Source organism: Mauremys mutica, chromosome 12 (assembly GCF_020497125.1).
Source record: "Mauremys mutica isolate MM-2020 ecotype Southern chromosome 12, ASM2049712v1, whole genome shotgun sequence".
In the NCBI taxonomy this organism is placed as follows: domain Eukaryota; kingdom Metazoa; phylum Chordata; order Testudines; family Geoemydidae; genus Mauremys; species Mauremys mutica.
The window spans coordinates 61022966-61048353 of record NC_059083.1 but is presented as its reverse complement, the minus strand read 5'-3'; the positions used below and the strand labels follow the sequence as shown (position 1 = coordinate 61048353).

The 25388-nt window shown below is 49.7% G+C and overlaps 1 protein-coding gene across 1 annotated transcript; it reads right to left on the bottom strand.

Annotated features, from left to right (window-relative positions):
- Nucleotides 1–1019: 1019 nt before the first annotated feature.
- On the bottom strand, nt 1020–24970 carry LOC123345127 (TBC1 domain family member 24-like). Its single transcript, XM_044981812.1, has 7 exons — nt 24809–24970; nt 18862–19897; nt 16959–17117; nt 8029–8092; nt 6822–6917; nt 4612–4894; nt 1020–3234 (listed from the first exon to the last, which is right to left on the bottom strand). Exons 1-7 carry the CDS (start codon nt 24945–24947, stop codon nt 3089–3091), a joined length of 1923 nt encoding a protein of 640 aa, XP_044837747.1. The 5' UTR covers nt 24948–24970; the 3' UTR covers nt 1020–3088.
- Nucleotides 24971–25388: the final 418 nt, after the last annotated feature.

Sequence of the window (25388 nt, the reverse complement as noted above, 5' to 3'; positions counted from 1 at the left end):
CACCACTCATGATTGTATATACCTCTATCATATCCCTCCTTAGTCTCCTCTTTTCCAAGCTGAAGAGTCCTAGCCTCTTTAATCTCTCCTCATATGGGACCCTCTCCAAACCCCTAATCATTTTAGTTGCCCTTCTCTGAACCTTTTATAGTGCCAGTATATCTTTTTTGAGATGAGGACACCACATCTGTATGCAGTATTCAAGATGTGGGCGTACCATGGATTTATATACGGGCAATAAGATATTCTCCATCTTATTCTCTATTCCTTTTTGAATGATTCCTAACATCTTGTTTGCTTTTTTGACTACCGCTGTACACTGCATGGACATCTTCAGAGAACTATCCACAATGACTCCAAGATCTCTTTCCTGATTAGTTGTAGCTAAATTAGCCTCCATCATATTGTATGTATAGTTGGGGTTATTTTTTCCAATGTGCATTACTTTACATTTATCCACATTAAATTTCATTTGCCATTATGTTGCCCAGTCACCTAGTTTTGTGAGATCTTTTTAAAGATCTTCACAGTCTGCTTTGGTCTTAACTATCTTGAGCAGTTTAGTATCATCTGCAAACTTTGCCACCTCACTGTTTACCCCTTTCTCCAGATCATTTATGAATAAGTTGAATAGGATTGGTCCTAGGACTGACCCTTGGGGAACACCACTAGTTACCCCTCTCCATTCTGAGAATTTACCATTTATTCCTACCCTTTGTTCCCTGTCTTTTAACCAGTTCTCAATCCATGAAAGTATCTTCCCTCTTATCCCATGACAGCTTAATTTATGTATGAGCCTTTGGTGAGGGACCTTGTCAAAGGCTTTCTGGAAATCTAAGTACACTATGTCCACTGGATCCCCCTTTTCCACATTTGTTGACCCCTTCAAAGAACTCTAATAGATTAGTAAGACATGATTTCCCTTTACAGAAACCATGTTGACTTTTGCCCAACAATTTATGTTCTTCTGTATGTCTGACAATTTTATTCTTTACTATTGTTTCAACTAATTTGCCCAGTACTGACGTTAGACTTACCGGTCTGTAGACGTTAGACTTACCGGTCTGTAATTGCCGGGATCACCTCTAGAGCCCTTTTTAAATATTGGCGTTACATTAGCTATCTTCCAGTGTTTGAAATATGTGATGGCATCTGCAAAAGGACCTGCTCAGAAATCTACACACATTGCTTCGTCTGAAACACTGAGGCCCTGAGTCTATTTTGTTCCTCCAGTTTAAAATCTGTCACGTTCAGTGGAGTTATACTAGCATAAAATTGATGAGAAGGAGTGGAGATTCAAGCCCCATCATATCTTTTATCTTACAAGATGCATTCCAAAGAATAGAGGTAATTGCTAATTATTCACATGGCTGCATAGCTGACTAGTGTGTGAGTTTGATATTGTTCCCTCTTCTTGTCTCATAGCATTTCTGGGACTGCTTCCCTTGGAGGTGTTGATTACTTCTGCTCTGAATAGCTGGAGAAAATGAACACAAGAAAAATCAGACTGTAAATGGAAAAATGTATTTGGGCTTTGAATATGTTTTCCTTCTGCAAGATAAATGGTTTACATGTAGGTTCCAAAACCCGTTAAGTGTATTTATCCTACTTGTCAGCATGTATATGTTAATATTTCATCTTTCCTAATGATGGGTCTACTATTATCCTGATGTTGATAACTATGAGATGTTAGATTAGACTGTTAGATGTGTTAACTATTTAGATTCTTGCAACTACCATGCTAAGCCTGAATACACATTTTCATGTGAATATAAACATCACAGTGAGGGGGGTTTACAATAAGATATGATGCTGGTCAGCCTTTGATGGCAATAAATGACATAACTGTGGATTTGCATATTTTTAGATGAATTTAGTGCTGTGATTGACAGTCTTGGGAATTGAAACCCTCTCTTTATCCACAAAACAGGTGCAGTGGCAGGGCGCTTTCTTGGACTGACCCAAGAAATGACATGTTGCAACTCTGATCCTGAAAGCCATACCTCGTGGGAGTGAGAAGGTAATTCTGTTCCTATGACAAACCTTGTACTGATGTGTCGTGATATTATGGAAAATGTTGAGTGGTCTGAAGCCTGTAGAGATGGTAGGCAAAAATATTCCCTCTAGGGAACCTCCTGATCCCCACAGTTCTCTGACCTTTTCATACCAAAGGCCCACTGTGATCTGCTGTTGTCCTGCATTATCTGTCCATTCAAGAAGCAGATCACCTGTCTGCATTCATGTGTAGTGCAAATGCACAACTACGAAGTTATACTTATTCAGGCTGAAGTGGAGCCTAGTGGGTATTTGAGGACACCTGCAATTTATCCTGATGGGTTTCATTTTAAGAGATGATACAGAAAATTAACGGGCACAGCTCTGATGGTAACTATCTGGCAACTTCCATTGCTAACAATGGTAGCTGTATATGAAAGCTGCTTGTATTGTGTTATATGAGGACTAACAGGTGTCTCTTCTAATAGCGACTGTTGATCCTCAAAGATGATATAGGTTCCACTCATGGTTATAAGAACCATTTTGGGCTTGGAACCAGGATGGAGATCTTGTAAATTACAGGTCAATCTTCCCAGCAAGATTCATAGCCCAGTGCTGGATATCATGAAGTCTGTGGTATTTCTACTTCAAAGTGAAGCCAAGAACATAGAGAGGTAGGAAAACTGGTAGAATCCAGCCTGCTCCCTCCCCAAAAATTAACTCAGCTTTTTCAAACCTCAGAAAGTTTGGGGTTTGGTTTGATTTGATTTTTGTGTGAAGCTTCTGAACCTTTGTTATTAATGATTATTAAACATTTATAGTATGGCAGTGCCCATAATATAACGCTGCTCTGTGGCACTTTGTTTTCCTCATTCATGGCCATCACAGTACAGTATGACAGATATGGAGAATGGCTAACAGCAGTGAGGTTCAGAGCCGCAAGAGAAATCCATGCGTGGACTCCCTCCATTAGAGTCAGGCATCTGTGTGTCATCTGATAGCAACTGGCTCATCACCAGCCATGGTATCCTGTGTAGTGTAGAGGAATCTCTCATTCCTTAATACGGTGCAGGGAGCGGCAATTTCACAGTGATTAGGCATTTTGAAAGCCCCAGGCTTCCAGGAGCTGCACCTGGAAGTTCTCTTGACAGAGAGGAGGGTTGTCAAATGTCTCGCAGTGCTCCGTTCTCCCATAGTAGAGGTCAGCATCAATGTACAGAGCTTGGCCTCCACCACCACCTGCAAAACAAGGTCAGAGACTTGGCAGGAGGCAGGGAATGGTTTTCAAAACTGGGGGGCACCCCCGCCCCAGTTTGAAAACCTCTGTGCTAAATAGAAGGCAGAAATCTGGGGGACACACGTGACTCTGCCTGGCCTCCACCCCCACCCCTCAAGTCACCGCTACCATTTAAGTCTCAGCTGCTACAGCTTTATTTCTCCTTGACCATTCTGTACAGCTGGAGATGGGAGAGACCTTGGTCTGATGTGGTTAGGGTGACCAGACATCTCAATTTTAGGGGCTTTGTCTTATATAGGCAACAATCCCTCCTCCCCACCCAGTGTCCTGATTTTTCACACTTGCTATCTGGTCACCTTTTATATGGTCCACTGCCTTTTATGCTAAACTGGAAGTCGTCTCTCTCTCATACAGTAGCTTCTGTAAGAGTTACCTCACGGGGAAGCTAACAGTACAGGCAGTACTAGGGATTGCCTGAGTAGCCCAGTCTAAATTTTTAAACTGGGTGGAAACTCGGTAAAACATAATCTTGAATTCACAGACACCAAACTTGGCCTCTGTTTCACTCCTGCATCTGATTGCAAGGGCAATGAAACATTAATGCTTCTTAAATTGGAGGGCATGCTGCATGCAGCATTACTTTTGGTGCCCAACATGCTGTAAGGTACAGGCTAGTCTGCCTGTGTACCACTGCCCCCTGGTGGCTGGCCTTCATAGCATAAATGGCTTACTGCTGCTAACAGCTAATGGCGATTCTTCTGTAGCTGAAGTGATAGATGCCTGTCTTATGGAGACAGCAAGCCTTATGCATCCTTGGTGTAAGTTTGCTGAAGTCACGTGGAGTTGCATAAGGCACAAGAGTCCTGGGTTTAATCCCCAATGCTGTAAGTGTATGATGCAGCTAATGGCTGTGTGGCGCAGTCAGGAATCGTTACAAAGTCACTGATGGAATTTTTACATTCACATCTTCCTGCCGTGTTACATACAAAATACAAAGGGCTAACCTGCAGCTGGCACTTGTGTGAGTGTTCCAGACCATACGTTCACACACAAGTACCAGACACCACTGCAGTCCCTGTGCTTCCCCAAGTGCAGCCACTGCTCCATAGTAGCAGCCATGAGGGTGCAATCATGCAAAGAAGGAGGGATCTACTCTGCCCCATGCCACATCAGCCAGTAGTGCTAGCCAGCCATGGAGAGGAGATCAGGCTGCAGCATCCTAAGAATGTACCTTCCCGCTGTGCTCTCAGGAGCAAAGTGGCGCAGCTCCGTCCTGTCCCTTCTGAGGGCTGTGTGTAAATTACAGTCAGGCTCACAGTGCTGTGGGGCAGTGGTCTCTCTTGGGAGTGTGCGTGGGTGTGTAATGCTAGCATAGTTACCGATAACGATTCCTTCCCGAGTCCCTGACATGAACATGGAGGCTGTTTTCGAAGGCAGGAGGAAGTGTCTGATTGCCAGGTACGGGGAGAGGCGACCTTTCGCCCTCTGCAACACGGGCACAGTCAGATGGTTGGAACTGGCTAAGTGGCCACCGCGAGGAGATGTGCTGAGGACAGGGGAGGCGGGAGAAGGAAGGCGCTGGCGTGGGGAGCGCGGCACTGCTTTGGTCAGCTCTGGTTTCTTGATGAACACCCACTCGTATCTCTCCGTTTCAGGGCGTACCTTTAAAACAAAGGCAACACATGGGCAGCATAGCCTTCCAAATCCTTCTGCTATGGATGATGTCCTGTGGGGTGGTTTGGTTGGCTGCTCATGTGGATATTAGAGGTAGGTCCATCAGTGGTGGCTGGTCATTAGGACTTACTAGTGCTAAACTCCACCAATAATGTCACTACAGTGTAGGGTAGTTGTGGTACCACTGGGGGGATCTCCTGGTTGGGTTGGAAGGACTCCAGCTCTGGGGGGAAGTGGGGCAGCTAATATTTCATGAATACTACATGGTTTTGTCTGATTGTTCTATGGGGTCTTACTGGCCGAATATGAGGTTAATTCAAGAGGAGGCTGACTGCACATAGGCAGGAAAGTGTACTGTGACTTCAGATAGCCACTCATTTGCCAACACTTCAGGGATGATGCAAAAGCCATTCCCACTGGTGGTCTTCCTCCCATCCCCTGCAGAGCTCACCAGATCAGTTTGTCAAGGGGACGGGAGTCCAAGTCTGGGAAATTGAGATAAAGGACTTCTGGCTGGATTAAAAGACTCTCTCTAGGGAGGGGAGGCAGTTGCTGGTGAAAAGCTGTTCTCACACACACAGACCCCCCAGTGGAGAGATGAAGAAGCAGTGGTGTTGTTTGTTCTCTGGGGGCCCCCAGCAAAGCTCTGTTCTGGGACTGGGAGCAATTGGGGTGCCGGGAGAGACCCAGGGAAGCAGTGGGTCAGTCCCTCCAGAGCTGGTCCTGTCCCCCACCTTCCCCTGCCTGTGCTCAGCTCCTGCTCCCAGCTGGGGGCTCTGCTGTCCTGGCAGCCCAGTTACTCAGCTGTGGCTCTGCCCTGGGCTCCCAGCAGCTGGGTCCCCTGCCTGGTCCCGAGCTGCAGCATTCCTGCGCAGACCCACATCTGAGTCTCCTCCCTGATCCCCTCTGCCCGGCCAGAGGAGGGAAAAGGGCCAGAGCCGCCAGCAAGGGCCTTCTGCTTGGCTCACTGGGCATCAGCTGTTCCTTCCTGTTCCCTCCTGGGGGCGCCACTGTAAAGACAGTCCTGCTACCTGGCTCTGGCTGGCTCCGGGCTCCTGGCAGCTCCGGCTCTTGCACTCCCTGGCTGCCAGGTGGCTCCTTTCACTCTCAGCTACAGGGTGTCCTCCGGGGTGGGGGCTCAGAGGCAGATCAGCCTGGGAACCCTGCAGAAGCGCAGGTGCTGGAGCCACCCTGAGCCTTGGGTGGAGCTAAGCTGCGTAGTGGGGCCATCCTTACAGCTGAGCCCCCAGCGGGAGCAGGAAGGAGTAGTGGACACCTGGCAGGCCAAATGGAAAGCCCGCATGGGCCAGTCTGAGCTTCAGGGTCCCCCGCTGCCTCGGAGCCCTCTGTGGTTGCATGGTTTGCAGTGGCCTAGCACCGCCACTGTGAAGAAGCTAGACTGTCCTCGGCTCCCATCACAGGGGGCTGGGCTCCGGGAAGATAGACATGCCTGCAGATCTTTTGTGCTTTGATGGTCCCTTTTCTCTCGTTATGTTTTATTCCTACTGTTAAGATTAAACCGACCTGTGTTTTAATAGACCAGAGAGGGGTCAGAGGTGCTGCTAACATGGTAACTATGACACAGTACCACTGAGGGGGTTCTGGTTTGGCAGGAGCCTGCTGCAGTTCCAACAGGCTACAGTGCACCTTACACTGCAGGGTTTATTGCACCGAGAAGCATGTACTAGAGGGATACTGGAATGGAGAAGATACTAAGCTAGATGGATCTGACCTGACAGGGATTTCTGTGTTCCCCTGCATTCTCTTCTATCACGACTGAGGAGCACTGGTGAATTGTCTCTAGTACCTGCCTGCTGTGCTATCTGAATTCTACAAGGGGTAACAAAAACCTCAAGCAACCTTTAAAATATACAAACCAGAAACAAGATACAGCAGGAAACAGAGTCAGACTTACGCTGAAAACAAAGCATTCCCCTGTTCCAAAGAAGCTGGACGCTCCCCCACTCTTTTTCCTTTCATTCCAGTCAGAAGAGAGGAACGCACCACACACCTTGAAGGAGAGAGTAAGAAGGACAGTTTGGAGTTCATGACTCAGTCCAGCAGGAAAAGCATTACGAAGAGTGAATCCTGAAAACGACAGGCTAGCGAGCAGCGGTGAGGGTGGGGGTGGCAAAAGTAGATTTACACACACATTCCTTTGAGTACCTTGATGTGGGCCCCATGTGGGAATTGCGAGAGCAGCAGATCAGAGCTGAGGTCCCCTGTGTGGCTCTGAGGGCAGCATTTTCCCCTAAAGTGCAGTTCTACACAGAAAGGAAACTAAGGCTATGTCTACACTGCGCGCCTTACAATGGCACGGCTGTACCGCTGCAGCCACGTTGTTGTAAGGTGTGCCGTGTGGCTGCTCTTTATCGCCGTGAGAACTCTCTCCTGGCGAGAAAATAAAACCACCCCCAACGAGGGGCAGTAACTTTTTTGATGGGAGTGCAGCTCCCGCCGACAAAGTGCTGTCCACACCGGTGCTTTTCGTTACTAACATTTTTGTCGTTTGGAGTGGGGGGTTCACACCCATGAGTGATAAAAGTTTTAGCGACAAAAGTGCCAGTGTAGACAAAGCTTAAGTAAAAATGGTCCCTTCTCACTCACCTGATCTGCCCCATATGTGGATCCAGGGCCACTACTTTAGTTTTAGTGACTAATATAAATTTTAAATCTTATTAGCCCTGCAGGGCCAGCCCAGCTATAGGAGAGGGGGATGGAATCTCTTCCTCCTTGTACACCTTCAGTGGGGTGGGTTACAAAGTTCCAATCTGTACTGTTGGTGCAAACCCACAGAAGGCAATGGGACAGCCCAGTTATTCCAGTACTGTATAACTATCCTGATTCCCGAATAAGTGTGAACACAAGAACAGCCACACTGGGTCAGACCAAAGGCCCACCTAGCCCAGCATCCTGTCTTCCGTCAGTGGCCAATGCCAGGTGCCCCAGAGGGAGTGAACAGAACAGGTAATCATCAAGTGATCCATCCCCTGTCACCCATTCCTAGCCTCTGTTTACCAAAGCTGGTGCAGCATATGTCTGCCCTCCTATGCATTTCTCCCCAGATCAGTCAGAAGCTGGGACACACTCACAGCGCTCTCCAGGATTTGGGAAATACTTACTTCCCCCTGGGTCGTTTTTATGAGCAGTACTGTTGGTTCGTAACCTTCACAGCATGAGTAAAACCTGCAGATGACAACAAAGAAAGTGGATCGGTTTGAGTTTGAAACTGATGAGAGAGAGACATGCTTTGGCAGCTTACCCTAGGGTTATTGGGTAGTGAGCCCAGCAGGTTGGCACATTCCTCGTCACTGGCCTTTGCAAAGCGGGATATAAATATATTAATGCACCCAGCACATGGTTGTGGCCTAACATTTCCTCCTAAGTGCTTCTTTGCCTGACTCCTTCAGGTATTAGAACATGATTGTGACAGGGTCACTCCTGGCCTCGTAAAAAACACGGCTGGGTCCCAGATCAGGTGCAAAAGACAAAAGGATTTTACCTGGCTGTCACTCCCTTCAGGCAGGGCCCCACCTGCAGCTGTCTTACCCAACAGCAACAGACTAGTCACTGGTAGTGAATCCCAGACAACAGCATTGCATCAGGCCTACCTGCCGTCCAGGAGGCAGCAGTCTCTAGTCAATTCCTGGCTCTCAGCTCCACTTCTCTCACAGGGTACATCTGCATTTGAGCTGGGAAGTGATGCCCTGGGTAGGTACGTGGGCGGCTAGCCCAAGCTGCCACCCATACTGCTGTGGACACACTGCTATTCTTAGGTGTGGGTACATCTGTGGGAGCTGGGAATCACACTCACAGAGAGAGAGCTGGAGGTCTGCTCTCCCACCCAGACAGCCCCCAAATGGGCTCTCCTCTTTTAGCCCCTCCCTTGCCACTGTAGTAGGACAGGGCTTCTTGTTAACCCTTTCCAGGACAGCGTGGGGTTTGTACACCTCATCACAACGTGCTTTCCCCTTGGTGGGCGATTTGCAGAATCACTGCTGTAGCGGTACATGCAATTGCTCAAACAGGTTAATATTCATTAACTGGTTAATGGAACAGACAAGCAAGGCAGAGGTTGAGGCAACGTCCTGTGCAGAGATTCAGGGACAGGCTGAACGACTCCATTACTAGTCCTGCACATTGCAGGCCGCAGACAAGCCAATCTAATCCCCATGGCCTGTTGTGTCCCTTCCCTTTGATTACTTATTTTTATCTCCATTTTACCACATTTCCTACCAATCTGTCTCTTGACTTTTCTCATGCTGCTCTCATCTGTTTCCTTGTTTTGGCTATTTTATCCATGATCCATTTGTGCCTTTTTAAATCATTGCAAAGAATCTTGGATCCTGAATATAATAAAATAAAGACCCACGTGAGGGGTGGAAGGGTCTCTTCTGGCCTCCAGATTTGAATCTATGAAATTCCCTGTGGTTCCAAGTTTAAAGGGAAGAACAAAGACCCTGTTGTGATGGGAGCTGGTTGAGATCCACCTTGTGTCTTTGAAAAAGAGCAGTCAAAATGCAGCAATTTCCCAGACAGCAGCTGCTCAGAAGGGATGTGACACTAGAGATGGCATCACTAGGGGCAGACAGTCCCACCTGTGTCACTGAGGCTCAGGTTGGGAAGGTGAGACACAAAGGGCCAGATCCGCAAAGATATTTAGGCACTGAATTCCCCTTGATTTCAGTGAGAGTTAGGCATCTAAATACTTTCAAGGATCTGGGCCAGAGAGCTCACAGGTACAGATTAACACAGTTACCGTAGCTGTGTAACTGGTGTCACCAGGTCCACCACGGTGGAGTAGAGGGTGAGTGACTGAGAGAGCTACAGCAGAATGGAGACGGTTAGCAAAGGCTGTGGCATCTCCTGGGTCACTTCATTCTGCCGTGGTGCCATACCATAGAGAGAAGATGCCTCATTCCTGTGCCAGTAATGCCATCTGTATCTCTGCATGATGATATAATTCTGATGATTACATCTCCTGCTGTAGGACATCAGCTGGTCCCAGGAAGGATTCAGGGGGGATTTCCTGCTCCTGCACTATCGGCCAGGTGTGTCATAGGGTTTTTCACCTTCTTCTCAAGTATCAGCTATTGGCCATTGCTGGAGGCAGTGTGTTGGATGAGGTGATACAGGAAGTCATCTGTCCCCAGATGTCTAACTGCAGAGATTCCTGATCATTGACACAGGATTAAACTGATCCCCGGGGTTAGGGGTCAGAGGGAATTTCCCGTTAGGGCAGATTGGCAGGACCATGGAGCTGGGAGAGTTTACCTTCTTCTAGAGACAGAGTCCCTTGTTAGCTCCTTGCCACAGGGGTGTTAGGTATCAGTGGCCCGCTGCCATTCTGCGTTTGTTGGGCAGGGCTCCCTGGAGAGCCGCCATCTCCGTCACATTCACAGGGGCTCACAGAGATGGGGTACAGACCCTGCAGGGGAGTTAAACAGTCATTCTACTGTCTGGCCCCTTGATGTGGCAGCAAATTGGATGTGATGTGTCCAGCCCCTCCCCAAAGTGCTCTGGGTCCCAGCAGTTTGCTCACTTTCCCAGAGCAGCGTCGATTATGGTGGCTGTCAGCCCGCAGTTTCCCGCCATTTGGTTTCCCTTCCCCAGTAACCGGATTTCCCTTCCGAGCCATGTCTGATGCCCTCTCCTCCTCCCTCGCCCCCTGGCTGCTTGTCCTGCTTATGCTGTAGGAAAATAGGAGAGCATTTTATCCTGCACAGCTGCCTGGAGGTGAAGGCTCCTCCCTCTGCAGTGGGGTGGTCAGCAAGAGGGAGCTCGGTCTGTATGTAGAATTGCACCTTTCACCTCAAAGCATTTTACACCCATTCATTGTCACCCCCATTTCTCAGCTGGGGAAACGGCCACAGACTGGTTAAGGTCACAAATGGATAGCATCAGAGCCAGGAACAGAGTCCTGGCTTTGGAAGCCCTCACCACAGCATGTAGCTGGCGGAGCAAGGTTTCAGTTCAGGAGAGGAGAATAAGAGAGCCTCTTTGCCGGGAGAGAGAGACAGAGAGAAGTAAAGCAGCCAAAGGAGGAAGGGAGAGAGCAGCAGGGAAGGAGGGGGCTGCAGAGTACTTATGCAAGCCTCTAGAGCAGGAGCCATTTTCATGCACTGCAAGATAAGGTAGCAAGAACCTCTGGTCCTGGAATTGCTGGACCCAGCACACATGGTGGCACTTTAGATCCGTAAGAGTTACTGATGACCAGGGCTGCATTGATGGATACAGACTTTGAATTGTTGTGTTCTCGCTCCTTCTGTACAGCGTGATTCCAGACGAGTTGCCCCTCCCACTTTCTCCAAGGCCACGCCCCCATTCTTGGACGGTCCTTCCTTGCATTTTTCCCATCACTTCCTCTCTGTGGGTTGCAGCTTGTGTAATTCCCTGTCTGGCTTTTACAGGGTTTTCCATTGCTATCCTGGAGGTGGTGGTGGTATATTGTGGGGGATCAGGCACCCTTGCTTTACACTACTAGCATTTACAACCTAAGGGCTTTACTCATCCTCGACAGAACCCATGTGATTAACTTGTAGGGAAGCACTTGGCCCAGGATCTCTTTGGTTAGGGGTTCAGAGAACATGTTTCAAATACAGCAAGCCACAGCAACCTGTACAAGGTTGAGGAGAACAATAGCTGCTCTATTGTTATGTTAAACAGCCTGCCTGTGCAAACTCATAAAGGGGGAGTGGCAGAAGCAGTTCATCATTTAGCTCCAGCAACTTGTGTGTTGGTCTAGTAACGGAGGAAGTAGCCATATTATGGATATGCTAAAGCCATAAGTTTTGCTCAGCGAAGCAGGTAATTGTTCAGCTAAATCCAGACATAAAATCTCACCAAGCATCCTAAGCTCGATTCCCAGGCTTAGAATGAAAAGACTGGACTGGGTGGTGTGGTTGCAGTGCGAGCTTTGGTTTAACCTGGATGTTTTTCTTAAATGTTATGAGCCTGAGATTCTGCAGTGCTTGTGCCCCTTGAGCACCCGTTGGGCCAGATTCAGCAGTGTGTTTTCTGAGAGGCTCAGTGGAGGCTCAGGTCAGGAGGCTTTAGGCCACCTTGGGACTGTTGGGATTCCAGCACAACCCTCAGTGTAAGTCAGAGCGGCTGCACTGCAGCACAGGATCTCCATAGCATGAAGCACTACATGAGAGGATCCACAGGTCTGTCTGGAACCTCAGGCCTGCTGGTTCCTGCCGTGTGCATGCTGCCACCCAACAGCTCTGGCAAAGTGGGGAATGGCAGGGTTCAAGCACCACTGGATGTCCTGTCCAAGCAGGTCCTGACTGATGAAGTTGAACGCATTCCCTGATTGGCCCAGGTGCACTATTTAAGGCCTAGGGAAAGCACCTGGAGGCTGTCTGTCTGTGGCGGATCCAGGGCTTGCTGCTGAAAACAGATTCTGTTATGCAGTCCAGATACCTTGCCTGGTTCCTGTCCCTGCCCCGATACCTGGCCTCACTCCTGCTCCCCTGCTTCACTCTTGGTGCCTCGCCCTGCCTCGATTCCACTAATGCTACTTCATCTGACTCGCTTGGCCTTGACCTGATGCAGCTTGTGGACCTCAGCTCTGACCTGATCCTAGAGCATGACACTGGTACGGATTGATGCTTCTGGCCTTGACCGTCTAGACTGACCTTGGACCATGTTATCAAGTCCCCTCCAACCCAGGCTCTGGCCTTGACCTGCGCCCCCATATCTGGGGTCCTGACACCACATATACTTCCCTTCTATGCCCCCCGCATGCCCTCTGTGCTGGGATTAGCAAAGGTGGGTGGCAGAGGACCAATTATGTTGGCCGCAGGGCCGGCTCTAGGCACCAGCAAACCAAGCATGTGCGTGGGGCGGCATTCTGGCCATCCCTTTTTTTTTTTGCTTCGGGCAGCAAAAGCCTAGAGCCAGCCCTGGCAGCAGCAGCGTGTCATGCACGGGGGGGGGTGCCCTGGGGCCACTGTGGTTCGCGCCGCAGGGGAGCAGCGCCTGCACCTTGTGGCTGGACCGGGCAGGCTCTGAATGGGGAACACTTGGGCTGGGGGCCGCCCCGTGGGGCACATGGAGCTGCCTGCAGGTGCTGCAGGGTGGCCGCTCCCCAGCGCCACAGCCGGGGCTGAGCGAAGCGGCCCGAGCCGCCCAGGGACTGCAGCAGGGCGGCCAGAAGCAGCAGCAGCTGCGGGGCCATAGAGGGCGGGGCGCTGCTGTGCCAGGCCCACGTCCCACTCTCTGGGGCTCCACTCCCTCTGGGGCTACCCTGCCCTGGATCCTCAGCCCCCTGCCAGGGCGGTCCCCTGGCTCTGCCCTCCCGGGTCCTGGCCGGTCCTGGAGGTGGGATCCCTGGCTGGAGGTCCCCTGGACTGAGCCGTGGCCTGGGAGCCCACCTTCTTACCCCGACCCTGCCAGCACCCGACCGGCTGGAGGCGAGGGGGGAGCAAGCGGAGTCAGCACTGTTCGGGGGAGAGCCCAGGGCTGGGGGGCAGCCAAAAATTTTTTTGCTTGGGGTGGCAAAAAACCTAGAGCTGGCCCTGGTTGGCCCTGCACTGCTCCTGCATCCACTGAAGTCTTCCCCAGCCCCTTGTGTGTTATTTGCAGCCTGGGAACAGGCACCAGACTGGGAGTCAGAACCAACCCATTGCCATCATTTAGGGCTCATTTAGGAGCACAATATCAGCTCCGTGTCTATATGCTGACACAGAGAGCCTCCCCTCCCTTTTGATTTGGCTGACTGATCTAAACACTAAAGGAGCAGCGAGCGCACCGTAGAACATGTTAATTCCATTTAAGCAGGGTTTTGGTGGAAAGCATAAAAATAGCACCTGCTGGAAAGGGAAGGATATAAAATCAGGGCCTGACTCTGATTTTAGAGCCATTCTGCTCTGGTGTAACCCCATTTGATCCAGTTTATCCCATGGTAACCAAGATCAGAATAAAAGGCCGGATCCTGCTGAGATCAGTGGCCAAACTCTCCAATGCCAGAGGGCCACAGTCTGCTTTTCGTCTAAGCTGTGAAACCTGCATAAATAAATGATTTCGCAATCAGCCCTCGCTACATGCAGTTAAGAAGCAGCATGGCCTTTTTGTAGCAAACACTTAGGGGAAAGGAAAGAGGAGTACAGAGGAGCAGTACGTGCCTTAAGATACTAGAGGAACCTTGTCAAGGTTGCTAAATATACAATATATTCTACTTTAGCTGTTCTGTGTTGAGAAGCAAGTGTGGCCTGATTGTCCTAAGATGAGACAAGGGTTGCTAATGAAAGTGGCATCTCAGTTTTAGCTGAAGCAAATGCTCCAACATGAGTGTTTGCCCATCTCATGTAATTATTCTTTGGTTTCTTTTATCCAAAGAAGTCTTTAAATGCCCTTTTATCCAATGCCTCCCACCACCTTCCCACCCCCCAAAAAAACAACAAAAAACCAAAACCCAAGTCCAGAAGCCCAGCACTTGTGAGCAGCCCGGGCTGGAATCCCAAATGTCGTGCCGGAGCCCAGCACTCAGGACTTGGGTTTGATGGGGTCCTCAACAGGGCCGCCCAGAGGATTCTGGGGGCCCGGGGTCTTCGGCGGCGGGGGGCCCTGCTTCGGCGGTAAGTCGGCGGCGGGGGGTCCTTCCGTTCCGGGACCCGCCGCCAAAGTGCCCCAAAGACCCACGGCGGGGACGCCCCTCCGCCAAATTACCACCGAAGCGGGACCCGCCGCCTAAGTGCAGCCCCCACCGCGGGTCTTTGGGGCACTTAGGCGGCGGGTCCCGGAATGGAAGGACCCCCCCGCTGCCGAATTACCGCCGAAGACCCGGCTGCACTCCGGCGGCGGGTCCCGCTTCGGCGGTAATTCCGCGGGGGGGGGTCCTTCTGTCCCGGAGAGGAAGGACCCCCGGCCAGCGAAGACCGGGAGCGAAGAAGCTCTGGGGGCCTGGGCCCCGCGAGAGTTTTCCGGGGCCCCCAGAACGAGTGAAGGACCCCGCTCCAGGGGCCCCGAAAAACTCTCGTGGGGGCCCCTGCTGGGCCCGGGTCCTGGGGTAAATTGCCCCACTTGCCCCGCCCCTCTGGGCGGCCCTGGTCCTCAATGAGGGAGCCCCACAATCTGCTGCAAAATTGGCTCTGAATGCTGTGATTTGGGAAGCAGTGGAAGGTATCCTGAGATGCCCAGCCATACTGCAGTGTGCTGCAATTGACGCTGTGTAGATGCATGGGGTGGGTGTTTCAAAAGCATTCCACACTGTCCTGACTCCAAGTCAATGGGAGTACTGACCTCAGGACAGTTAGGTCAGCATTGAATGCTTTTGAAAATTTCACCCATGGCTTCAAATGCAATGTGGGGTGCACCGGTGCAGGCCCTAATACAATGTGACCTCACATACTCATGGTTGGTTTAGCTAAGCCAGTGTCGGCTCTCCTGGGGCAACTCTTGTGTCTACACAAGCCCCAGAGTGGAGCGGAGGGGGGATCATAGAGTTAGAAGGGACCATAAGGGTCATCTAGTCTAAGATTATTCTAAGGAAAAAGATTATTTTTGGAAGGGGGGAAGTAACTGAAGATCTTTGGAGGAAGAGGGACTGGAAGATGTGGGAGGATATAAAAACATGAGAAAGCAAGGAAGAAAGACTAGGTTAAATGAAGTCAACTTTGTTTGCAAGCACTCAGTGATGACAGGATCAGTTTAATTCCTGTTCCTATCTAGCACTTGTAGTGCAGCTACCGCTACTAGCCGGTCCCTTTGGCAATCTTAGTCTGGGCTTGGCTGCCCCAGTGTTTTACATTCTCTTCTGCCCCAGAGAAAGCGCCTCTGGGAACCAGGAACACATAGGAACTGCCTTTTATTATGAAGCATTGTGGGGACGGGAGCTGTGCCCTGTCTGGGAGCTGACATTCCAGTGCTGCTCCCTGCCATGCACTGAAGGCTGCTGCCTTCGCATCCTGTGCTACAGGCACCCTCTCTTGTTCTTAGGACATGCTGCAGCTGCACAGGCCAAGGAGAGGGAAAGCAAGTTTTGAGGCCTGGCAGAGAAATATGAGCAGGAGCCAAGAGGGGATGATCAATGCCTGGGCACCGGCTGTCACTGAAGTGAAAGGAGGGGTTGGAAATCCTCATTCACAGGCCCATTACAATTGATGGGAAGAGTTCAGGGGCTCCACTACCTGTTGGATCGGGGCTGGGAAGCCCAAGTAATGCTCAAATATTTGCTAATTTTCAAACTAGAGAGAAGTTCAACAATTGCCATTTGCTCTGTGCTGCTTCCATAAGTTGGATCAGAGAGCAGGAGCAATGTCTGACTGCCTGTCTGTCTGTCCAGGCATTTACACTCTGCTCGTCACTGTGGTCACTGCGTGTCTGGTTCTCTAACACTGCCAGCTAAGGAGGGCTCAGCAGAAGCCACAGCCACATGAAGCAAACAGCAGTTTGGAGTATGAGACTTTACTTCCTCCACTGGAAGGATGGAGGGGGCAGAACACAGACCAGGGATTGCCGTGCCCAGTACATGCTTGCTCAGGGGAGGAGGAGCAGGACAGGCTTGTTCCCAAGGTTCATACTTAACAAGGGCAAAGGGAGCTTTTATTCCTTATACATGGACTCACAGCTCCAGACACATCCCCTATTAACATGCCTCAACCTTGACCTAGAGGGACCCTCTCTAGAGAGAGAGAACTGAGTTCAGTCTTCATGACTCATTCAGTCCTTGGCCTCTCCCCAGCAAGGATGACAGTTATGGTGGTTTTGTGCTGTGGACACCTGTCCCCAAGGGATTGGACTGAGACCCACCAAACTCACTGCACGTCAGGTAAAAGAGCCATCAAACGGAATATGTGGGTTTAAGATTTAGAAAGGAGTGACTCTACAGAAACCTGTGTCAAGCTATCTATCGATAGGCCTCAGGGAAGTTCAGCCAACAGACCATCTGTCTTAGGAACCTGCTCAGATATTATTTCCTTTCCTTGGCTAAACATATTCTTCCACTGGTGTAAATCAGTGTAGTGCCATTGACATTGATGGGGCTATGCCTATTTACATCACCTGAGGATCTGGTCCATTATCTCAAATTTTGCAGTTGTCCCTGTACCTTTGCAGGCTGTATCCGTTTTCTGAGGTGGAGAATAACAGGACAGGTGGGAATAAGGAGAATCGCTCGGGAATCCAGGACCACATGATGCGCATCTCCTGAGCAGTTACGATGGCAGAGCTGAAATTCAGCATGTCTACTGCCAGGTGGAACAGCTGCCTGTGGGAGGGAGGAAAGATGTCAGAGGTGCAGAGCTACCTTCACTTTCAGTAGTTCAAGACCATGATGTGTCTAAGAAATGGCAGACACAGCCACTTATTAAGTTATAACCTAGTCCCCAGTGCTTCAGCTTTTCTTGTGTCGTTTAGATTGGAAATTCCCTGTTATTAATAAATTAATATTGCAATAGCTGCTGGAAGCCCCAATCTTCAGCCTCATTGTGCTAGGTCCTGCAAAGGGGCCGAGGCCATCTCACCATCTATGTTTGTCCAGCACCTACCACAATAGGGTTCTGATCCTGACTGGAGCCCTTGCGTGCTGCTGCAATCTTAATGATTAACAGTAATCAACCAAAATGCTCATCCGTGTAGCAGCAGATGATTGTGCGTGGGGGCTGAGGACAGCATTGGCAGACCTCTGTGGGGTTCCAAGCCAGGCAGAAGGGATGGCTAGGGTCACCAGATGTCCCAATTTTATATGGACAGTCCTGATATTTGGGGCTTTGCTTTACATAGGTGCCTATTACCCCCCATCCCCGTCCCGATTTTTCACACTTGCTGTCTGGTCACCCTTGGGATGGCACTGGCTGGTTGGTTATAAGATGCATCAGCTGGTCTGTGTGGGTCAACAGCTGGAATAGCAGAGTGCTGCAGGTCAGGCTGAGAAGCCCTGGCAGAGCTTTGTGCGTTTGTCATAGTACAGTACTAGGCACCAATGTCCTTAGCCCTTTGCTGATATTACTACAGTGCACTCTGGTTAAATAGGAGACCCTTTCACAGGAAATGTACTTGATTGGGGATATCTCCCAGGCATGTGCATAGTTTGAGGGGGGTGGAACAGAGGGGGCATTGCCCCCCCGCAAACTGCAAGCCTTGGGCAGGTGTGGAATTTGCCCCCTGATCACCACATGTGGCCCTGTTGGCCTGACTGAAGCTGCTCCCCCCCAAAATAGATGTCAAACTACACCCATGCTCCCAGGGAACTTACTTAAGTGCCATTTTACTTAATAGCCATAACTGCTTCTTGACGGGCATGATGATTCTGTTTAACAGGGACGTTGATTTTGTGGTGTTTAGTTACTTTGGGAGTTTCGGATTCATTGTGGTGCTCTGTGCTTGCTTCCCTAAGAACCATTCTCAGTATCTCCATAGCTGTGTAACGTCACAGGGTGTGTGACTTGCCTCACAACTGCCTGTTCCTGTCTGCTTCCATGCCAACCACACCCGCTGGGCTGCCCCTTGCAGCTGTCCCAGGCAAGCTTAGTTCCTTTCCCAGTGCAGATGGCACTTCTTTCTGACTCCATGCTCCAACCCTCCAACATGGCAGGCTCTGCAAGTCCCCAAACACCAGCATCACTGTTAAAAATGTAGTTTCTGCTCATCAGGTATTCTAGTTGACAAGGCCAGCCAATGTGTGTGTGTGTGTGTGTAGGGGGGTCCCAATTCAGCAATTTCTCCTTTATTTAATTTCTTTCCTTTCATCGAAAAAAGAAGGGAACCAGCGAGTACTGCTGTTTTCTTAGTGCCACTCGTCCCTCATGCAGTTAGTTACTCCAGGGACAATTTGTCTCTGAGGCAGCTGCACAGATTGCATTGGAGAGAGGAATTAATTTGGCCCAATTTATATAATTTCTGTTCATTCCCATTCTCTCTCAAGCATTTGTAAGGCCATCTCTCCCCAGGTGGAGTTTGTAGTAGCAGTGGGGAAGATCACGTGGCTACGCTGGTGAATGAATCAGCCTTACCTGCGCTGCACCACAGTTACACCTTTCTCCGCCAGCGCTTTCCTGTTGGCCATCTGAAGAAGCCAGATTTCCTTGCGGGAGAACAGCCGAATACCAAAGGCTCTCTCTAGGAGCTTGTCAACCGTCAGGTGCTCCCTAATGTTCTGCACGAAAGCCTTCAGATCTCCCTTGACATTGGCCACTTCCAGTTCTCTGGAGGTCACTGAAAGCCCGTGTTGCCTCAGCAAGGCCAGAGCGATCCGGTAGAGGACTTTCTGTCCCTCCAGCAGGTACACATCAAGTACGCGGATAGCGTAATCAAATGGAAGGTCACCAAAGATCCATCCCAACCATTCAGAATAGACCTCAAAGACATTCTCAGAGGTGCTGGCTATTAATCTGTGGGCTGCTGGGCAGTGCTTGTTGGCCAGATCCCCAAAAGTCATATGGGAGGCCTGGTGGGCTAGGAAGGACTGGTCTATGTAGCTGGTATGGGAGTCATTACAAGCGATGAGGCGAGAGACATTCTCAAAGCACTGAGCTTCATCTTCACTGTAATGCAGCAGCAGAGCCACGACAGCGGGGAGGATTGGGCTGTAGGTGATGTCGGGGAAGAGGTTGCCAAGGCAGATGAGTATTTTCTTCACAGCAGTTACACCTTCCATAGTCAGGCAGTAAGTGGGCATCCCGCACCCACCAAGGAATTCAGGCAAGGGGTGGGAGCTCACACTCTGCTTTCCAAACAGCCTGCTTGCGACATCCCTGTAAACCAGAGCATCGGGGGTCACAAGCCGGCATGGGATGTGCTGGATGATCTGCTGGTAAGCCCGAGCTCTGAGTGCATGGTTGGTAGCCCAATGGCCTTCTCTTGCCAGCTTTTTCAGCTCTTTGCTGGTTTGGGTGAGACTCCGACTCTGAGCGCTTGGCTGCTGATCCAACTCGGGCATCTTATCCCAATCCACAAACTGTCCACAGCCCATGCAAGAGGATGCATCGATGTCCCAAGTCTCAGCCTCAGAGATGATCAGCACTGGGACTTGAGGAGAATCAGCTGGCCCTATAGGACAAAGACAAGGCAGATAAGGTAATATCTGTTATTGGACCAACTTCTGTTGGTGAAAGAGACAAGCTTTCGTGCTTACACAGAGCTCTTCCACAGAACAGACACTTTATTCAACACGATTCACCACCATCTGCCAGAGTGCTTAATTCTGTCTGGCAGCTGTGGCTAAGGCTTGAGTCAACCTATTTGTATTTAAATAGCAAGAACATGTCCCTGCCCAAAACAGGAAGTTCTTATATTGGGGTTGGAGAGCTAGAGCAGTTCTCATCATCTTCACCTTTTCACAGGTGCTGGTGCTCTTTTACTGAACCGCCTGAACCAACATAATTGATTAATATCCCACTGAAATAATGGCCTCTTCCTGAATAAACATGATACAGAAAGAACCTGTACCTGGCGCTGGGGGTACCTGATGCCTTTTTAGCAGCATGCCAGGTGTGTTCTACCTAGATGTACCTGGCACCTTTAGCAGCATGGCAGGTACATTAAAAACTTAATTTTAAAAAAAGTTAATATTTTAAGTCTCAAACTCTGACTTTGAGGCAATTAACAATTTATGTCACTCAGGGGTAAATCAAACTTGGTGTATATATGGGATGGACTGGCTGGGCCATAGAACAGGACAATATGCTACAAGTTCAGACCACAGTGGATATACCTCATGCCTGTTGCAGATTCTGTACCACTCAGAGACACTTACAGCTTCCTCTCCCCACTCTCCTTTTCATGTGTCTGGTGAATGGCTGTATTTTTATCTGGTGGGGAATTCTAAAGAATTGTGCCTTGTCGGGCAAAAATGCACTACCAGACAGTTCAGGATGCTTTGAGCTTCTCAAGCAGACTGGACCAGTCCATCCCTTGCTTATGTTACCAGAGATGGATTGAATTAAGGCCACGTGGCTTCTGGATCCAAATTGCAATGCTGCTGACGTAAAGCCAGGCAATAGCAGAGGAGTGCAAACAATAGGCTGTACAGCTGGCTCAAACCAGGCAGGTGACCCCTTCAGAGTTAGGGGCCTGGCTGGTGGCCCCCAAAGAGTGTCTGTTCTTGAATAATGCTTGAGTAAGTGTGGAAGAAATGTTAATCCTTGTCCTTCTGCAGTCTGTCTCTTACCCCACACTCTCCTTCCTGCCTTCTTAGCAGGACTTGCTCAGTTCTACAGAGCAGCGGTGGAGAGCAGGATTCTGGGAGTCAGCATACAGCTTTGCTGGAGAGATGGGGTGGCAGAGAGGACCCTACCTATCCACCATCTATTCCCCCCCAGTGCAGTGGCATCAGGGCATTGGCAACCGGAGCCACTGCAATCCTGAGACTGTTGTGGCAGCTGCTGAAGTCGCTGTGGTGTCGCTCATGTTTTGGGAGAGGATTCTGTCCCACCCCATAGCACTTGGCTTCTCTTCCCAGCTCGGGTCTGTGTAATCAGGCTCTGAGCTGGGGGCAGGATTCACCACCAAAGGTGCATGCTTTGGTCTCTGTGCCCCCATCGGATCTCTGGAAAGAGCCTGCTCTGGAGCAGTAGGATCATTGGACCACAATCAAATATAACAGGCAGCAGGTGCCTCTTGCCAGGGACCTTTTTAGCAGCCAGGAGGCAGGTTACTGGGCCCCGTTGATTCCCCAACAATGGCAGCTCAATCATATGCTCTAGTTTTGATTCGGCTTGTTATTCTTTATTCTATGATTCTATGATTGTTGACTGAGCGTTGTCAGTGAGCCCGGTGCCATGCGGGGTCACGTACGCCCCTCCACCGGCATCAATGGAGCTGAGTGAAACCCACCAAAAACCTGCTAGGGGGCCAAACTCTATCACCTGCCCCCCCTCCCCCTAAATCCTGCAGAAGCCCCTGAAAAGTGTCCTCCTGCCTTGTAGGCACCCTGACACCTTGCTGCGAATCTCTGAATTATTGGCACCTAGAAGTCACTGTGTCCTACTCTGAGGCTGGAAACTCCTGCCAATCTGCCCCCTGCTTCCAGGCACTTCAGGAGAGAATATGCGGGGGCAGGGGCTGCTGGAAAAGGAGCCCTTCTCTGCCCCTATTCAGGTGTGTCGTTGTTTGGTTCATTGTTAACCGCTTACGCACAGCAGGCAGCATTTTGTAAACCTGGTGTCTGTTCATGAGTCTTTTTTTTTTTTTTAACACTGGAGCCAGCCTGAGCCTCACTTTGAACAGATCACCAAGATCTGGGGGGAAACTCCTTGTTTCCTCCCTCCCAGCTGCAGGTCTCAAATCCACATGGGTCTGGCTTTGCACTGGAGTCTTTGTATTAGCCAAAAGAGGGGAAAAGGCAGGGAACTCTCTCTGGATCGCTCATCTGAGGCGATCCCCGTGTGTTCGTTATTTCAGCAAGTTTATACAGTGTCTATCTGTTTATCCTAGGTCTGAGACTGGCCAAACTTGAGCACCTTGGAGAAGAACCTTGTGAAGTATTTCTCCTAGAGCTATAAAGAGAGCTCAACTACGGCCTCTTTACGATGGGATGTTAATGGGCTCCAGGTGGATAAGTTTCGCTAGACATGTATCAATTGCAAGGATATAGTTGATTAGCAGAACAAATTAATTCTCTACTTACAGTGGCTGGGCCCAGCCTTGGCAGGGAAGAGTCTTTGGGATGGAATATACTGCATTCACCAAGTGTGTTCGGGATGCGCTGCTTTCAGACTGTGTATGTGTATAGCTAGTGTACAAGGCTACAGCCTCCCACTCCAGTCCAAATTGTACCCGCTGTAGGTATTGCTGCTGTACTGATCAATCTCCCATGTAAACAGCCGCTCGTACGGAATGGAGTGTGTGTGTAAAAGAAAGACAGCGGGTTCATAGGTTCAGTGTGTGAGGCTACGTCTACACTACCCGCCGTATCGGCGGGTAGCGATCGATTTTTCAGGGATCGATATATCGCGTCTCATCTAGACGCGATATATCGATCCCCGAACGCGCTTATATCGATTCCGGAACTCCACCACCGCGAACGGCGGTGGCGGCGTCGATATGGAGAGCCCCGGAGATCGATCCCGCGCCGTGAGGACGGGTAAGTTATCGATATAAGATACTTCGACTTCAGCTACGTTATTCACGTAGCTGAAGTTGCGTATCTTATATCGATTTTTCCCCTTAGTGTAGACCAGCCCTGGGAGAAACACTTATTCTGAAGCAGAGACAAAAATGGAAAAGTCTGATTTTAAAAAAGTCGCTCCAGAGGAAACTCTGCCCTGGCCAATCCACCTGAAGAATTAGCTGGCTTGCTGCCCTCATGAGTAGTCAGCAATTTCCTTATTAATCTTACATGTGAATAATATACCAGCCCAATGGCAGCGTTTGCATTTCATAATGCACAAAAATGGTGACACTTGGTACAGACACACACATGCAGGGGGAACTGCTGTCCCCAAGTATCAAGTCTCCCAGTGCATTCTGGGGATGGGTTTTTCTGTAGGCATTGTATGCATGACTGCTTTGCTCTGATATTGCAGTGTATAGCAAATTTTGCTATAATCCTGATTCCTACTCAAAAGCAGGCACTGGTTGTTTGTGTGGATGATAGATGTCCAAATGTTTATCTTTCAGGACATCTACAGTAGCACAAGCCAGTATGTAACCAGCATACATGGAGTAATGGCTCCCAGTGAAAATGGGACCCAATCTATGATATAATCTGAATTCAGTGTCCTTACAACAGAGAGAGTATAACCGAAGGCAGGCAGTAATTTTAGGAGCAGGATATATTCAGCTCATAAGTTTTATTTTGCTCCAATATATCTACATTCAAGGACAAACTAATGCCAGGAAGCTCCAGAGGGACTTTCATGACACCAGACCCTTCTGGATCACCAGTACTTCCCAGTTCTCAGATGGGCAGGAAAATAGATGAATATTTCAGCCCTAGTCACTGGCCAGAAACCCTGATGTGCAGTGACAAGAGGAAGTGGAAATGTTGAGACCACTAACCAGGCTGCAGTGGGCACAGCATGGGCAGCTGTAGTGAAAGCTTCCCCATCTTATTTCACCCCATCGTTCCTGGCAATATGCCCCATCCCAGACCTGGGGCAAGGGAGAGTTCAGTCTCCATGGTCTTCTCAACCCTTGGCATCCTTGGGGGCAGTGAGACCAGATTGTGATAGGCTGTTGTGTTGATTTTGATTAGACGGAGGCCCACCAACTCATTTCACACACGTCACTGAGCAGCTGTCAGATGATAGTCAGATTTCTGTCTCTATCAGTATAGACCCAAGCCAGGGACCTAGAGGTGCAAAGCCCCGTCTCCCGTTAGCAACTCCTTGAGCCATCCAGTCCCTTGGTTCTCATTTGGGTCAGACTAGTTCACCCATACCTGTTATAAAAGATCTCTGCTTGATTTTAGCCTCTTAGCCGTGAAGCACATCCTTCAAAGCACCAGCATGCCTCTACAAAGCCAGCGTTGCAGCGAAACATGGCAGAGCACTAGAGCGGGGTTAGCCGGGCCCAACAGACCTCACACATAATGCAGCACTCGCATGGTTAAAAGAGATCAAATGCATCCTTTTTGTACCAGTTCTCTACCAGCAGCTGCTGTCTAGAACAGGGGTCGGCAACCTTTCAGAAGTGCTGTGCCAAGTCTTCATTTATTCACTCTGAGTTAAGGTTTCGCGTGCCAGTAATACATTTTAACCTTTTTAGAAGGTCTCTTTCTATAAGTGTATAATATATAACTAAACTATGGTTGTATGTAAAGTAAATAAGGTGTCAGAATGTTTAAGAAGCTTCATTTAAAATTAAATTAAAATGCAGAGCCCCATGGACTGGTGGCCAGGACCCGGGCAGTGAGAGTGCCACTGAAAAATCAGCTCGCGTGCCGCCTTCGGCACCCGTGCCATAGGTTGCCTACCCCTGGTCTAGAAGGACGCTGCTCCCTCTCAGGAGTGGCCTTACCTTGTCTGGCTTCCATATCACCTCCACCTGAGCTCATCAGGGCCGAGTAGGACCTGCTCCTCTTTCCCAGCTGATCCAAAGGGAAATCTTCTGCAGCACCCCTCGGGGAGCCAGGGAGGCCCAGCCCAACCTGTAACATCTCTCCGGGATTATGTGTGAAATTATAACTCACCTAGCAAGCAGTTTCCGCTGGCTCGGCTCCCACACTGAATTTATTGCATCTGAGTCCTCGTAGGGTTAGTGCCCCCCCCACACACTTATTTGATGTAAACAATGCAAGGGGTGGAGCTGTTAAAAAGCTCCACCAGCCCCTTCCTAGTCCAGACCTCCTGTCTAATGACAGGATGGGAGGTAAATAAGCAACAGGGAGAGATAGCGATCGAAACAGCAACAGGATCATTAAACCCAATCATTTTTTCCCCAAGGGTAAACTTTATTTTCTTGTTCTTCAATTTATTCCTTACTTCAGTGTCACAAGAAAATTGAAGCCGTGTGCCAAACAGAGACACGGTGGCGGGGGTGGGGATTTCTTAATGTGTGTCCTCTAGTGACTATCTGTCCTTGAACTGATGAAACATAA

What these genes read in the sequence shown, in the direction of transcription:
- LOC123345127 (XM_044981812.1), bottom strand. Translation starts at nt 24,947, where the DNA reads ATGTTACAGGTTGGGCTGGGCCTCCCTGGCTCCCCGAGGGGTGCTGCA. An exon ending in TGATATGGAAGCCAGACAAG is followed by an intron (nt 19,898 to 24,808) that starts GTAAGGCCACTC and finishes TTTGTCCTATAG; the next exon opens with GGCCAGCTGATTCTCCTCAA. An exon ending in AACGGATACAGCCTGCAAAG is followed by an intron (nt 8,093 to 16,958) that starts GTACAGGGACAA and finishes TGTCATCTGCAG; the next exon opens with GTTTTACTCATGCTGTGAAG.